The following is a 17,500-nucleotide window of genomic DNA, read 5'->3' on the forward strand; positions in this document are numbered from 1 at the left end:
TTTCTCTTTTTCTTTATATCATCATGAGCTTATTTTATAATTCTTTTCATAAATAGTTTTTTAAATATAAAAACTAACTTGTTGTTCTTTATTATCACTTTCTATCAATTTTTTTTTGTTTTTCTTTTTAAAATATATAAAAAAATTTTTAACTAATTTCTATTTAACCTTTATAATGAAAAATTCGATACATTTGTATAAAAATGTATGTATGCAAAATTATTATATTTCATTATTTTTTTTTTTTTTCTTTTTTTTTATATTTATTTATTTTTATGTTATTATATACTAATATTTTATTTTTTTATTTTTAATATTTATTTTTTAAGTAAAATAAATTATTTTATAACTTTTTATAGATTTATGAAGAAAATAATATGTTAGATTAATTATATATATAACATTTTAATACGTTATATAAATATTGTTGTTCGTAGTATATTTTTTGAATATATTATCATATATTTTTTTTTTTTTTTTTTATGTCAACATTAAATATTTATGTAAGTATTTTAAATTTAATATATATATATTATATATACTTATACATTGATATATTTTTAATTTATTCTGTTTTTTTCATTTATATTACATGTTTTCTCTTTTTCTTTTCTTTTCTTTTCTCTTTTTCTGTTTTGTTTTGTTTTTTATTATATGTATTTTTTATCACAAATATATTATTAAATAATATTATATTATAGTGAGCTTATAATGTTTAGTATTACACAATATATGAAGAAAGTCTTTTTATAATGCAAACTTTTGAAAATAAGAAAAAATATTAACTTCAAATTTTTATTTAATTTGTATCATATTATATATATATATATATATATATATATATATATTATATATATTATATATATATATTTGTAACATTTCCATGTTTTGATTTAAAAAATGAGCAAATATATATGGCATGAAAATGGTTTTTTAATTTTTGAAGATTATAATTTTGTTACGTATACCAGAAGGCAAGGGAACCACAAATATGAGCGTAAGAATAAAGAATGTTTGAACCATTTTAATAATGGTAAAGAAGGTATATATAAAAATGTTTTGTTTATGGAAAACTACCATCTTAGTATAGATCGAAATAATGAAGCATATTATATATTTAAAGAAAAGAAATTTTTCCAAAAGATACAAAAGAATATCAATTCGTTAATGTTATATTTACATAAATTAAAAGAAAAAAAGAAAATTAGGAATATTTATTTATTTATTAAATTTATTAGTTCAAAATGTATCCTTAAAATGTCTACTTATTATTATATAAAATACATTATTGAAAATATTTATGAATATAAATTAGATGAATTGGTTCGTGTAGTATTACCAATATATAATATACATAAATTGTATTCATATATTTATTATGAAAATTATTGTTTTAAAAATTATTACAAAAATATACTATCCAAAAACGATATTAAAGAACTCAAAAAAGATTCATGTCCTTTTATCCTTCTCAACCATAAAAATGCACACATAGTTTTACCTTACTTGTTTATGTATCAGATGAATGTGTTAAAAGAGGAAAAATGTAAAAATTTTAAAAAACATAATTTATCAAATAATATGAAATACTCATTAAATGATCATTATATTTTTAATCCGTCAAACCTTGACGTACTACATTCAAAATTGAAAAATATAGACAAAAAAAAAAAAAAGAAAAAAGAAAAAAGAAAAAAAAAAAAAAAAAAAAAAAAACTTATTATGAATAACTCAACTAGCCAAAAACACAAAATTGATCAGGTAAAAAATAGCAAAAAAAAGAAAAGAAATTTTAAACATATAAAAATAGAGAAATATAAAATAAAACAAACAATTAACAAAAGTTTAAATAAAAGCAACATAGGTCTATTTGCAGGGACATTTGATAAAATCCATCTTGGTCATATTCTCTTATTATTTTATTCTATATTTTTAACTAAAAATTTTTTTTATATTGGATTATATAATAATAAAAATATATGTAATAAGAAATATTCAGATGAAATTGATGATTTGAAATTACGAATTTTTAGTATAACAGATATTTTATTTCTAATCAAAAATGTTTATCAAATTCATTTTATTTTTCAAAACTTTGAGCACATAAATCCTTTTATAAAAATAAAGAATGCGCACAATATTTTATATGATATAATAACAAAGGAAAAGGGTCAATTCATTAGTGAAATAAAAAAGGATAAATATTATCAATATCAAAATCATAATTATGATGACTGTAGGATAAATATTAAACGTTTACATAAAAAAGGAACAAAAGGTACTACAAAGGATAATGTCACAAATATGGATCGAATGAATAGAAAAAAAAATAATCATATATATAAAATAAAATTTGATGATAGAAACAATAAAGAAAAAAAAAAACAATTTATTTCTTTAATAAAAAATAAGATTAATACGATATATCAAAATATATGTGTAAATCAAAAGATTATAAAATGTATTCGTAGGAATTTACATTTTTATATTAATAATCAGAATAAACATAAAGCTAAAAATAAAAATTCAAAAATAATTGTCCTAAAAAGAATTCACGACCCTATATCTTTTGCTCAAGATATTTATGATTTATATTCTTTAACTATATCTAAGGACTCAGAAATTAATGGTTATAAGCTTGTGAATGAAAGAAGACGTATTTATGCTGAATTGAAAATACAAAAATATACTAAACACATTAGTAAAAATAAAAATTTTATTCATATATGTACAAAAGATCCTTCATATGATAATAAGAAGAATTTCTTTTTCAATAATACGTATGATAATATTAATAAAGATAAAAATATATCATATTTATATAAAGAAAAAACAACTTTAAACATTTTCGATACAATTAATTTACGTAATGGAGAAAAATGTAGCTCAACATGTGTTCGGAAAGAAAATTATTTATTAAAACAAGTAAACAAATTTTATAAATATCTAAAATATTTTATTGAAGCATGTATATATTTTGATATTGATTATTTTATTATTCAAATGTATATAAATTTATTTCTTCAACGAAATGGAAAACAGCCTTTTCAAAAACATTATATAAGAAAAGTCAAATGTTATTTTTGTAAAATGAAAAATAATAATAATAACAATAATAATAATAATAATAATAATAATAATAATAATAATAATAACAACAACAATAATGATATGATGAAAAAGAAAAATCTTTTTATAGTTAACGACTTTTTTAGAAATATGTTTGTTATATTATCCTTTTTTGTAAATCATTTTGTTGATAAAATTACAGTTCATAATCGAAAATCTCTATTTATTAAATTGGCCTTGGCTATTTCCTTTTTCTTTTATAACAATATTATTTTGTTAATAATCAAAAAGAAAGAACAACTAGTAAATGAAAGTTATAACAAAGACCAAAAAAAAAATGATAAGGAAAAAACAAAGAATCATAATAATATTAATAATGATAATTATTATTATAATAATAACCAACTAAATTTTAGTCTTGCTAAAAAAATTAGTATGTTTGATAATCAGGAAGAAAATATTTTCAAAATATATATTACAAATATAGACCAACTTATATTTGTAAAAATATTAAATCAAATTCTAGTTTTTACCATCTTGATTTTATCGGCATCTATTTTGTGTAAAATGTATGAAAATTTCCCACGAATAGAAAAAAAAAAAAAAAAAATAAAAAGAAAAAAAAATAATTCCTATACACAAATGTGTACAGATCAAATATTTAACATTAGTAAGAAAAAATTATTCTCATCAAAGAAATACTCCAAAATAAATGTAAGGCAACAAATGAATGACATATGTGATCATATAAATAGTGATTCTTTTATTGAAGATAATAATATGTCATATAATTTTAAGAATAACGAAAAGATATTATATAGTAGTAAATATATAATTACTCCTTATAACTTGTGTAAATATAAATTAAGATGTTTTTCCAAGAAAAAATTGGACCATTTGAAATTTCATGAAGAGAATTTGGTAAGGATGAAAGCTGATAGGGATTATATGTGTACATCTAACAAGAAAAGAAAAAACAAAAAAAATATGGATAATGAAAATAATATGTATTATAATAATAATAAAAAGAACGATTATAATAATAATAATAATTATTATTATTATAACCATTTGGATTTTAATAAAAACAAAAGTATCGCTCCGTTACGCCATACATATATTAATAATACTTATGATGTACCGTCAAGAGAAAGACAACTTATCTTTCCGGAACAAAAAAATAAAAATAAAAATAAAAAAAATGATATAAAAAATTTTGTAAAAGCATATAATACAACAAATTATTGCAATGTTGATAACAGATTACAAAATTTCCTTATGTCACATATAAATAATAATAATGATGATAATATATTTTTTTATAGAAAAATATTAATATATGAATTTCTAGATAATTATTTTATTTCATTTTTTTTATTTTATTTTTTAAAATATAAGGTAACAAAGAATTATAATGATATATATGCAAGTAAAAAACAGAGAGATGATTTTATATACATATTATTAGTACACTTTCAAAATCATATCGAAATGATTATAAATACTTATATAAATAATAAATGGACATTAAAAGGAAAAGAAGAAAATAATCCATTCGATCTTTATAATAAATATAAAATGAAATATTCTGTTATTCATAGATATTTCATTGTAAAACTATGCCCACTCAATAATTATAATATTGATTTTGAAAAAAAATATGAATTTAATAATATAAAACAAAATAACTTTCGACAAACACCTTTCTATATTAATTTAGAACAATACAATAATTTAAATGTGATGTCATTTTATCAATTTATATTTCAAAGTATATTAAAATATGAAAATTATTATTATCCATATTTTTCATTCCTTAGTGCATTACAATTAAACATATATTGATAAAATATATATATATAAAAATAAATACATAAATAAATATGGATATATAGATATATAGATATATATTTATGTATTCATGTTTCATTTTATTATATATATATATATTTATTTATTTATAATTTTTTTGTATTATTATTAAAACACGTTGGTGTTATTTTTTGTATATACAAAAAATTTGTCTTTTTATTAATTTTTTTTGTTAAAATTTATTCTTTCTTCATATTAATCATAATTTTTTTTAAAATGAAAAATTAATAAATAATAAAATCAAATCAAATGACATAAAAAAAAAAAAAAAAAATAATGATTTTATTAGTTAAATACAAACTTTGTAAATATTGAAGTATATCCAAAAAAAAAAAAAAAAAAAAAAAAAAAAAAAAAAAGGAAAATAATAAAATAATAAAATAATAAAATAATAAAATAATAAAATAATAAAATAAGGTAACATTTATATGTTATAAATAATTCATAAGGGATAAAAACAAGAATGAGAAGAAAAAAAAAAATAAATAAATAAATAATAAATAAATATAATAATATATAAATATAATAATATATAAATATAATAATATATATAATAAAATAATATACTAAACAATAAAAAAAAAAATATAAATATAAAATTATAAAATAATAAAGTATATATTTCATATTGTAATTAAAATACTTTATACTTTATCATGTTTGGATATTATACTTCCAAAAAAAAAAAGATGATTTAAAATAATTTTTCTTTTTATATTAAATATATTTATTTTCCTTTACAATAGATACAATAACGGTAGTATCATCAGGCTTACCCATATTAAAATATTTTTTATATTTATCAAAAATAAATTCAGATATAGGTGTTAAAATAATTTTATCATTTGATTTATTAGATTGTATATCATCATAGTTTATATTATCAAATAAATATTTTTCCTTTTCTTGAATATTTGAAAATAGACTTGCAGTAAAACTTTTCTTTTTATTTTTTTTATTTTCCTTATCGTTATTATATTTTTTTCTTCTTTTTTTTAATAAAGAATAGTTAACCTGTTGGTTAGACAAAATGGAAGATAACTCTATAATTTCGTCACATGCTTTTTTGGTATTTAGATATATGTTCATGTTTTCATCAAATAATATTAAATTCGATGAGTTACATAAAACGTTTTGAGCTTCTATTTTTTTTTCAATAATAAATGTTCTCTTTTTTTTATTATATCTTATGTTGTTCAATTCTATATCAATCGAAAAATCATTTTTTATATCATATGTTTTAGATATAACATCAAAGGTATTTTGTTGATTTAACATATCATTATTCTTATTATAATTTTTATCATACTTCATATTTCGTATATCATTTCTTACAACGTGGAAAGATTCATCTGTTTTCAATGTATCAGCGCTTTCAAAATTCGGAATATTCATTTTTTTTAAATCTTTATTATCACACATGGAATTACAATGTTCACTATCTTCTTTCTGCTTTTCATATGTATTATTCAATGTAACATTTGATAAATAGCTAAAAGAAGGATTCAATTTGTCTTGGTCCTTTATATCACATTTATTTTTTTCTTTGAATGAAAATATTTTTTTTATTTTTGGAACGAAATTAAATTTGCTCATGGTTGAATTAAAACTTCCCTTGGAATAAAATTTATTCAAAAATAAATTACTTCCTTTCTTTTTTATAATTTCATTATTATTTTCATTCATATGATGTTTGTCACAATTTATATTATTATCATTATTACATACATTTTGATCGTGACATCCATGAATACATATACCTTTTCCCTTTTCATATTCACTTATGGAATTCTCAGATTTGGTAAGATCTCTATTGAATTCATTTCTATCTATTTCTTCAGTATCCTTCTTTTTTATTAAATTTTTATTATAAACATCATTGGATTGTTTTGAAAAATATATATCCTCCTTATATGTATCATCTTTATCTCTACTATTAGATATAGTTTTGTATATCCAACTAATGGCCTTTTTAAATTCTTCGTTAAATTTTATGAATTCTTTTAATTTGATAAATTTATTATCTTTTAAGATATAAAAATAATTAAAAATTATTTTCATAATATCATCGTCATATAAATTATCGAATAAACCATCACTTCCACTTATAATAATATAATTGTTTTTTAAGTCGATAGTTGAATAATCACAATATCTTAAACATTTTGTTATTATATCATTATATTTATTCATATTAATAGTACTATTAAATGAATTATTACTCTTCTTGTTCTTCATATTATCATTACTAAAATTAGAAGGCATAAATGTAATTTGATAAGGACAATTAAAATAATGTTGTTGGATTTTAGATTTATGAATAATATCGAATGGACATTCTTCTTCATAATCATGTCTATAACGATAATGATTAAAATTTTTTTTGTTCTTACAACTATTATAATAATAATAATTATTATTATTATTGTTACTATTATTATAATTATTGTTACTATTATTACTATTATTATTATTATTATTGTTATTGTTACCATTGGTATTATTATTTAATTCTGTTTTATCCTCTTGTAATTTATTTGATTCCTTATTGTCAAGATCATTCATCCAATCATAAGACAGATTTACCTTATTACTCCAAATTTCATCATACTTATTTTTTTTTCTTTTCAAAATAGAATTTCTATCTATTTGAAAAAAATTCAACAAATTCCTATAGCCTATTTCATTATCTAATGTATTTGTCATTCCTGATATGTACTTTTTTTCGTTCTTCTCATTTTCTGATGTATCATTTTCTGTAGTATCTGAAAAATTATGAGATATTATAGTATCAGATCTAATATTCGAACAATCATATAAATTGTCTTCCTTCAAATTAAATGACAAATCACCTATTTTATAATCACACTCAGATAAGCACTTTTGAAATTTTTCATATATATCCTCATTAATCTCATATTCTACATACAAAATGGTTTCCTCACTTTCCTCAACCCTCATATTGACATTTATATCACTATAAAGAACATTCTCACATAGTTTATTTCTTTTTAAATATAACTCACTTATTGAGGATTTATTAGTATCCGTATATGTCTTGTCACTCCCCACGCTGTTTGTATTGATATTTCGTGAATCCTCTAATAAGATATGAGAGGGGGTAATATTCGATATTGCTATTTTGGATTGGACTGATGATGGTTTTGACAAATCGGATTGGGCCAATTCGGAGTTGGTCAATTCTGATTTGGCTAAATCAGAGTTGGTCAAATGTGTCTTGTCCAAATGTGCCTTGTCCAAATGTGCCTTGTTCATATCTGCCTTGTTCATATCTGCCTTGTCCAAATGTGCCTTGTTCATATCTGCCTTGTCCAAATGTGCCTTGTTCATATCTGCCTTGTCCAAATGTGCCTTGTCCAAATCTGACTTGTTCAATTCCCAGTTTGATGACTTACACTTGGATGATTCACTTTTTGATAGTTCCGATTTTGAGTTGTCATATATTATGTCATCCCAAGAGTTAACATTTTCCTTATCCATTTTTTTATCGGACATATCAAAATTCAATGAAGAAGAAGATTGTTTATAATTATCATAGTTTTTTTCAACAATACTATTTTGATTTGAATTCAATATTTGATTATATATATTACCAGAAAATTTTTCTTTTTCCTCATCAACTATAGTAGTTACATTGCTTTCTCTTTTTTGTAAGCATAACATTTGTTTGGATGTTTGTACTTTTATATGAATTTTTTCAAAAAATTTGTGTTTGAAATAATGTTCCTTCAAATTGATTATCAACATTTGACAATCACCAATAGTACATATATGTAATTTGTCATTTTCAACTGAAGCAAATAAAAGTGTAGATGCACCTAAAAAATTAGATGAACAAGCACTTCTGCATATAATTGGTTTAAGGAATTCAGGATCTTTATATTTCAAATTATAATGTTTAAATATAACATCATTTTGATATTCAAATAATGATTTGTTTATACATCTATATAAATGTAAATTTAAACATTTTTTTAAAAGATCATTTGAAAAATTACTTACATTAATACCACTATTTTTAATAGATGATACACCATCAGCTATAGATATAATATTATCACTACACATGTGTGCATCACCATTTTTATAATTACTATTAATTTTTTTCTTTTCATGGGGAATTGAATGAGCATTATGTAATAAAAGATATTTCTGATTTCTTATATTTTCATAAAAATTATTTAGAATATTTATATTTTCATTTAAAATATATTCTCTATCTTCATTTTCAATAAAAGAACTAAAGAAATTGAAATATATAGTTTTATAAAATTTTAAAGGATAATCTATATTTTCAATATTAAAATATATATTAAATTTATTCTCATAATATTCATTTAAATTCATATATCCCGATTTTCTTCCATTCAATTCATCCATCCATATACCTTCTACACAATTCTTTTTTGCATAATTATCAAAACCGCATAAAAAATCATTTCCAATATTTTTATTATCTATACAATTCACTTCAGATATTTCATTCTCTAAACCTACAAATATTTTGCATGTTTGAAAAACACTTTCTTCTTCGTCCAATCCATTTTCTGAACGATTCACATGTAAACATTTGTGTAAAAGCTTCTCCATCCTTCAAAATTATTTCATTCTACACTTTTATTAGTAAAAAAAAACAAAAAAAAAAAAACAAAAAAAAAAAAAAATAGGCAAGGGTAGGGGAGGAGAGAAAGAGAGAGAAAAAAAAAAAATTAATTAGGGTTAATTATAACACAAATGTAGGTAACTTTTAATATATAAATATGTGTGTACATTTATGCTTCTTTCATAAAATCTGAATAATAAAAATGAGAATAATGTAAAATAAATAATAAAATGTTAAATTATGAAAACCATAAAAAAATAAATCATAAATAATAATCAAATGAAAACAAAAAAAAAAAAAAAAAAAAAAAAAACATAAAAAAAATAGAAAAAATAAAAAAAATAATAAAATAAAAAAATAAAAAATAAAAAAAATTAATTTTATTTTTCACATTTTAATCTTCAAAAGTTATTTGAAAAAATAAATAAAAAAATAGAAACACACATTAAAAAAAATAAAAATGAAATATTTTGATATTTAATTATTATGAATGATATTTTTACTGAAATCAAAAAAAAAAAAAAAAAAAAAAATAAAATGTTCACACATTTCACAATTACTTGAACCTTTTATAAAAAAAAAAAAAAATTAAATGGTTCAAATTGAAAATAAAAAATAAAGTATCAAGGTGTATTACAAGCATTAATATAAAAAATAAAAATTTCTTCCCTGTAGATATATATATATAATATGTAAATATATATATATATATATATATATTATGTCAAAGTGTTATTATTTGTTGGCACTGTTTACGCATTAAAAATTAATAAATAAAAATATTACATATAATAATATAATATATTAAATAATTAAAGGGTATAATAGGAAAATAAATAAATTCCAAAAGTTTTATATACCAATATAAATATATATATATATATATATACATACAAATATATATACATACAAATATATATACATACAAATATATACACATACAAATATATACACATACAAATATATACACATACATATATATATACATCAAAGGAATTAAGAAAAAATGAAAATGTTGTAGGCACAAAAAAATTATTATATATTAAACATGTCTGAAATTTTTTGTTCTATATCAACTTTAAAAAATAAAATAAATAAAAAACTTATGCAATTATATATTTATTTTCATAGGATATGAAAAAAGTGTATACTTCCCTGTAATATATATTAAAAAAATTTGTTTGAACATTTTTTTATTTTTAACACACTTTATTGGAATGTTCACGCTAAAATTAACTCTTTCTCACTATATATATATATAAGCATATATTTTAAAAAATATATACAATATATATATATTTATTTATTTTTTTTTATATTTAAATAACTTGGAACATATTTTCAATTAACCACGTTAAATAAATAAGGAAATCAAGGCGATGTTTTATAGTTTACCATTACGGAGGTATAAAAAATATGCAAACTTATGTAAATTCTTTTTTTATTTTTTGCTAATTCCTTTGGACATTTTATAAATATATATAAGAAAACAAAAAAAATAATAAAATAAAATAAATAATAATTTCAAGGGGGAATTAACAAAATGGCGATATTTTTTTTAATATAAAGTATTTTAAAAAACAAAAAAAACAAAAAAATGAAATAACAAAATATAAGCATAATATATGTAAAATATATAACATACAAATTAATACACCAAAAAAAAAAAAAAAAAAAAAAAAAAAAAATATACATATATATATGTATATAATGTTAGCCTTTTTAACCACCATTATGATGTTTTATAGGTAATTCCTTATAATACTTCAATACAGAAAAGTAAATATAGTTTAATATAATATAAATATGATTATATTTGATAAGAATTAATATTATAAATTCTTTTGATAAGCATCAATGAATATATCAATTTCTCCTTGATATAAGACCTTATCAATATCTGTTGAGAAAACGTTAGTTCGAGTATCTTTTATCATCTTATTACCATAAAGAACATAATTTCTAATTTGTTCCCCAAAATGTGTTAAGCTCTTATTGGCTAGTTCATATTTTTTATTTTTTAAAGCTTCTGTTTGTAAATATAATAATTTTTCATAAATTCTTTTTAAAGCATTTCTTTTATTTAAAAGTTGTGTTCTTTCACTCGAAGCTTTTACAGAAATATTTGTTGGTTTATGCAAAATTCTAACTGCTGTTTCAACTTTATTTACATTTTGCCCACCTTTTCCACCTGAACGCATAGTTTGTATAACCAAATCACTTTTGTTAATAACAAAATCATTCATTTTGTTATTACCACCATTATAAGAATTATTCATATTATTATTATTATTATCACTTTCTTTTAATTGCTTATGTTTATTTTTATTCTGCTTTTTGTCTGAAGATTCTTTTGTTAGTTTAGATGATGAAGATGAACCAACACCTTCAGCGGTATTTAAAAAATTGATAACATTTAAATCATTAAAATTTAAAGTTGGAATTACATCAACCTTTACAAAAGAGGTCATTTTTTTATTTTGAGCATTAAAAGGAGAATTTCGAACTAATCTATGTATTCCTTTTTCAGAAACAAAATTATAAAAACTATATTCTCCATCAATTTTTATTTCCACTTTTTTAATACCAACTTCATTTTTACTTATATCAATAACTTCATACTTTATGTTCTTCCGATTTTTTATTCTACATAAATATTTTATATACATATTGTATAACATATTACAAAAATCACAAGCTTCTGTTCCACCTGTACCAGACGATAATATTAACGAACATGAATTTTTAAAATATCTTGAATAATTCTCCACATCTTTATTTACATAAGAACATAAATTATATCGATTCCTTATGTTCCTTACACCCTTATATAGAAATAAACATTTATTAAGTCCTCTTATATTTTTCCTACATTCAACAAAAATAGACATTATCAATAGCTCTAAAAAAAAAATGCTTAATGTCAGGAAAAGGTTATACTTCAAATTCATAATTTCATCATATTTGTTCCTTCTCAAAATTTTTTAATTTACATAAATTGCATATATCGATGTAAATAAATACAAACATATATAATATACATATATATATAATATGAATGTATTTTAAAGCTTTCATATATATAATATATTTAAAGATAAAAAAAAAGTTGGATAAATTAATATTAAATAGGTGTATATATATATATATATATATATATATATATATATATATTTATTTATTTATTTATTTATTTAATTTATTAATTTATTGCGGTAAAGCAAATTTTTTCATTCACATAAAAATTTTATAAAGATAATCCATTAATTAAATATATTATATACATATAATATTCTTTCATAAAAATCCTTAATATTTACTTATTATTCCTATATTATTCAATTAAATTTTTTTTTTTTTCCCATTTATAAAGAATTCAAAGAAACAATGTTTAAGCGCAATTTTTTTTTTTTTTTTTTTTTTTTTTTTTTTAATATAATATACATACATATATATATAATATATAATATATATATTTATATATTTGAACGTTTACGATTATTATATATTACATATAAAGTTCAAAGGTAATGTTTTCCATGTTGTGTTATATAACCTAGAAAAGCAAAATTATTATATATTTATATATGCTATAAAAATATATTTCTTTTGTACAAAATTTTTTTTTATGTAGAATTATTTTTTTATATGCTACACATGATTAATATATAATAATAAAAGTAATAACAATTTTTTTTAATATTTAGTTATATAAATAATTCAAGTTTTGAAAAAAAAAGATAACAAAAAGAAGAGACAAGCTATAACAAAATTTTTATTTTCTAAATGATGATAAAACAATAAAACAATAAGATAATAAAAACAAGTGTAACAGAAAATTTTAAATGGAAATATAAAGTATATAATTAAACATACACAGAAAATGAAAGGATAATACATATACATATATATATATATATATATATATATGAAAAATATTTACATAATTTTGTGAATGAAATAGGTTTACAAATGATACTTCACATATATATCACCAACTTAAACATATAAAATCTAAAATATATACATATATATATATTAAAAAGAAAACAAAAAATATGGTATCAATTTTATACTTATAATATTTATTATATCTTCATGACAACTTTCATTTCTCTTTTATTATACATACATATATATATATATATATATATATTTTTTTTTTTTTTTTTTTTTTTTTTTTTTTTTTTTTTTTACATAGTTCCGAATATAGTTGCATCAAAATTCTTTTTATATACATATACATGATATAAAGAACATATATCATAATATATTTGTGAGTCCCTACTATAGCCATGTATTTTATTAATTCTCTCTTTAATGTTTTTAAAAATATTATGATCAATAGTTTTATTTAATAAATGGAAATATTTAATATTATCATATTTTTCATACGTTTCTAAATTATTTGTTATATAATGAAGAAACATTATAGCGGTATTATTAAATAATTCAACCATATCCAATTCTTCTAACTTTTTTTTTAAATATGTCTGAGGAATAACAAATTCGTGAGCATCAATTGTATCATATAAATAAAAATAATATTTTATACCAACTACATTATCAAGAGAATATCTTATCAAATTACTGAAGTAATCATATTTTATTTGAGAACCTGAATTATTATTAATAAATTCTATAAATTCCTCAAGACATATTTTGTTTTTAAATATTTTCAACAAGTTCTCTTGGTCAAATTTTATAGTGAACAGGTCGTTCTCAAGGGTAATCGTAATATTATCTACAAAAAAAAAAAAAATAATAAAATAAAATAAAATATAGGACATATAAAAAAAACATATAATAATATTATTTCTTCTAAAAAGTAGATACTAAAATATACAGATTCATCATTATAAGAAGAAAAAAAAAATATAAATATAAATATAAATATAAATCATTTATACAAATATAATAATATTAATTATGTTCACATAAAATCAACATATATATATATATATATATATATATAGATGCACTTATATTTTCATACCTCCATTCATTTCAATATTCGATCGCTTCATTAGAAAGTCAGTCAACGTTACAGTAGATATAGTGGTTGCTAAAAGCAATCCATCATTTTCTAAAAAATTTTCAATAATTTTGAAAAACTTTTTTGACGACTTTTCATTATATATAACATAATGTAAAGCCAAATTAATAGAAATAATATCGAACATTATATTTTTACTTTTCCATTTCCTATAAAATTTATTATTTAAAATATCACCTTGTAAAAAAATAAAATTGTCATTATTACATAAGCCTTTCATATCATTTTGATTTAATCTTTCTTTTGCTAATTCGATTTCCTTTTTTGATAAATCAATACCTACATACACTTTATTTTGTACACTATTATATTTTAACATATCTTGTCCATGTCCACAAGCTAAATCTAAGATCTTCGAATTATAAGATACAAAAAATAGAATCATAATCCTTTTGACTTCATTATTAAATACCCTAATATATTTAATATTACTCTTTTTTAATAATATAACTTTTTTCTTATCATAATGTTTTCGTATCTCTTCATTAACATCACCAATCATTTTAGGGAAATAATATTCATATTTAATCGAATTGTTTTTTAATCTATTTATTAAATTCATTAAACAATCGAAATTTTTATAAAAGTTATATATCATATAATGTAATTTATTAGACTTATATTTTTGTTCATTTTTATCATCCGTAAGATTATTATCACTAATGTGTATTTCCTCGTTTCTATTATTACACTTTTTATATTCCTTTATTAATTTCTCTATATCTATATGCATATCGATATTTATTTTCCAGTCTTTTTCTATTTCAAACAGTTTCCCTATGAGGTTTCTTTTCTTCTCTCCCTTATTTATTTGGTTATCACTATTCATTTTTTCTCGACAGTTAATTTGTTCATCATCATTCTTCGCATGATTATTCATTTCATCATCATTCGTTACATGATTATTCATTTCATCATCATTCTTCACATGATTATTCATTTCATCATCATTCTTCACATGATTATTCATTTCATCATCATTCTTCACATGATTATTCATTTCATCATCATTCGTCACATGGTTATTCATTTCATCATCATTCTTCACATGATTATTCATTTCATCATCATTCTTCACATGATTATTCATTTCATCATCATTCGTCACATGGTTATTCATTTCATCATCATTCGTCACATGGTTATTCATTTCATCATCATTCTTCACATTATCATTCCTTTTATCATCATTCCCTTTGTCCTTTTTAATTTCGTACATTTTTATTATATCATAATTTTCTAAAAAGTGCTCATACGGAATATTATAATTCATTTTACAATTTTTCAGTTTTTTCGTTTTAGCAATATGAAGATATAAATTACATCCCTTATACTTGTCATCACAACAAAAGTTATATATGGATATATCTTTTACATATCTTTTCTTTATCTTAATATTTTCTTCGTTAAGAGTATTTACACAAAAACTTGCATTGTTCATATATGTATCATTTTTATTATTATGGCCATAAATATCATGATTATTTGGTAAAATATGTTCTTGTCCATTTGTTATATATTCATAAGAAGATAAACATAAGCATTGGTTGTATGAGCTATTAGGATAATAAACACACACAATATCATTTTCTACTTCTTTAAATATTTTTATATTTGTCAAACTATTATCATCATTATTGTTATCATTATTATTGTTATATTCCTGGTCATAATGATCATCCTCCTTCTTATCAATTTCATTTTTATTTTTTTTCTTTAATATTTTTTTTTTTTCCTTTTTTTTTATTTGTACTGGAGCTTTCCATTTGGAATATATAATTTTCCTTTTATATAATATTTGATTTTTATCATTGCCTCTATCATCGTAATCTTCACTACTCTTATCATTAGATGAATTATAGGATTCATCTGCACTACCTTCTTCTACTAACTTTTTTAATTTTTCAATATATAATTTATCTTTATCGATTTTTTTTTTTTTTTTTTTCTTTTTTATTAATTTCTCATGTACATGTTCATTCATAATTTCATCATCCTTTTTTTTTCTTTCCTTATCCTCTTCCTTTTTAACTTCTTTATATAAATTTATTAACACATCACTATCCGCACATACACTAGAAGAGCTGTCATCATTTTTACTGTTTTCATTATTATTTTCATTAATAGACGAATTTAGAAATTCTTTTCCTTGTTCATCATTTTTATAATCTTCTGATTTGTTCATATTTATTTTATTTTTTTTTTCTTTCTCTTGTTTGACATCATAATAATATAATTCTTCGATTTCAAAAATTTTTTCTAATATTTTAAATTTATATTTGCTCTTATGTATATTAAATAAATCAACATATATATAATTAAGCACCTCATTATCTATATTAAATTTATATTTATAATTATTATTACTAATCTTTTGTAATATAGTTTCATTAAGTATAGGTAGATTAATTAGTTCATCATTAAATGTACCTCTTAATTCAACAACACTACTATGAATGTTAATATATTTTTTATTATTTTCTAAACAGTTTTTTAAAAAATTTATTATTTCTATACTTATTTTATTCTCTATATTTACATTTTTATAATCATCAAATATAACATATGGTTTTATTTGTATAGAATTATCTTTATGAAATAAATCGAGTTTTATAACATCATTAATTTTTAACTTCTTTTTAATCAATAAATTTATTTCATTAAACAAATTATTCTTATCAAGATATATTTCATCATTCTTTTTACGTATATAATCACCTTTAATGGTAACTTTCTTTTTTAAATTATTCTTTTTATCTTGAAATATCAAACTATTTTTTAATGTCGATGGTTTTACACTTATTAAATTATTTTTATCATCTTTAAAACTTACAAAATTTTCTTTATCTCTTTTCATCCCAACATAGTTTCCATCATAA

General features: G+C 19.4%; 4 protein-coding genes across 4 annotated transcripts in view; 1 reads left to right on the forward strand and 3 right to left on the reverse strand.

The window, feature by feature from the left end:
* Positions 1 to 900: 900 nt before the first annotated feature.
* PF3D7_0704700 (phosphopantetheine adenylyltransferase, putative) lies at positions 901 to 4,914 on the forward strand (the record flags this gene model as incomplete). Its single annotated transcript, XM_001348944.1, has 1 exon — positions 901 to 4,914. The coding sequence occupies one exon, from the start codon at positions 901 to 903 to the stop codon at positions 4,912 to 4,914; it is 4,014 nt and encodes a 1,337-aa protein (XP_001348980.1).
* A 744-nt stretch (positions 4,915 to 5,658) lies between these two features.
* PF3D7_0704800 (protein phosphatase PPM12, putative) lies at positions 5,659 to 9,552 on the reverse strand (the record flags this gene model as incomplete). The annotated part of the gene is made up of 1 exon (XM_001348945.1): positions 5,659 to 9,552. One exon carries the CDS (start codon positions 9,550 to 9,552, stop codon positions 5,659 to 5,661), a length of 3,894 nt encoding a protein of 1,297 aa, XP_001348981.1.
* Positions 9,553 to 11,397: 1,845 nt separating this feature from the next.
* PF3D7_0704900 (peptide chain release factor 2) lies at positions 11,398 to 12,516 on the reverse strand (the record flags this gene model as incomplete). Its single annotated transcript, XM_001348946.2, has 1 exon — positions 11,398 to 12,516. The coding sequence occupies one exon, from the start codon at positions 12,514 to 12,516 to the stop codon at positions 11,398 to 11,400; it is 1,119 nt and encodes a 372-aa protein (XP_001348982.2).
* Positions 12,517 to 13,758: 1,242 nt separating this feature from the next.
* The window catches only part of PF3D7_0705000 (mRNA cap guanine-N7 methyltransferase, putative), a gene marked incomplete at both ends in the record, with an annotated part of 3,894 nt that continues 152 nt past the window's right edge, over positions 13,759 to 17,500 (reverse strand). Inside the window, 2 exons of the mRNA XM_001348947.1 lie at positions 13,759 to 14,309; positions 14,562 to 17,500. The exon at positions 14,562 to 17,500 is cut by the window's right edge and continues 152 nt beyond it. Coding sequence (XP_001348983.1) covers positions 13,759 to 14,309; positions 14,562 to 17,500 — 3,490 coding nt within the window. The remainder of the gene's footprint in view (positions 14,310 to 14,561) is intronic.

The sequence above is a fragment of the Plasmodium falciparum genome, assembly GCF_000002765.6.
Source record: "Plasmodium falciparum 3D7 genome assembly, chromosome: 7".
NCBI classification, from domain to species: Eukaryota; Apicomplexa; class Aconoidasida; order Haemosporida; family Plasmodiidae; genus Plasmodium; species Plasmodium falciparum.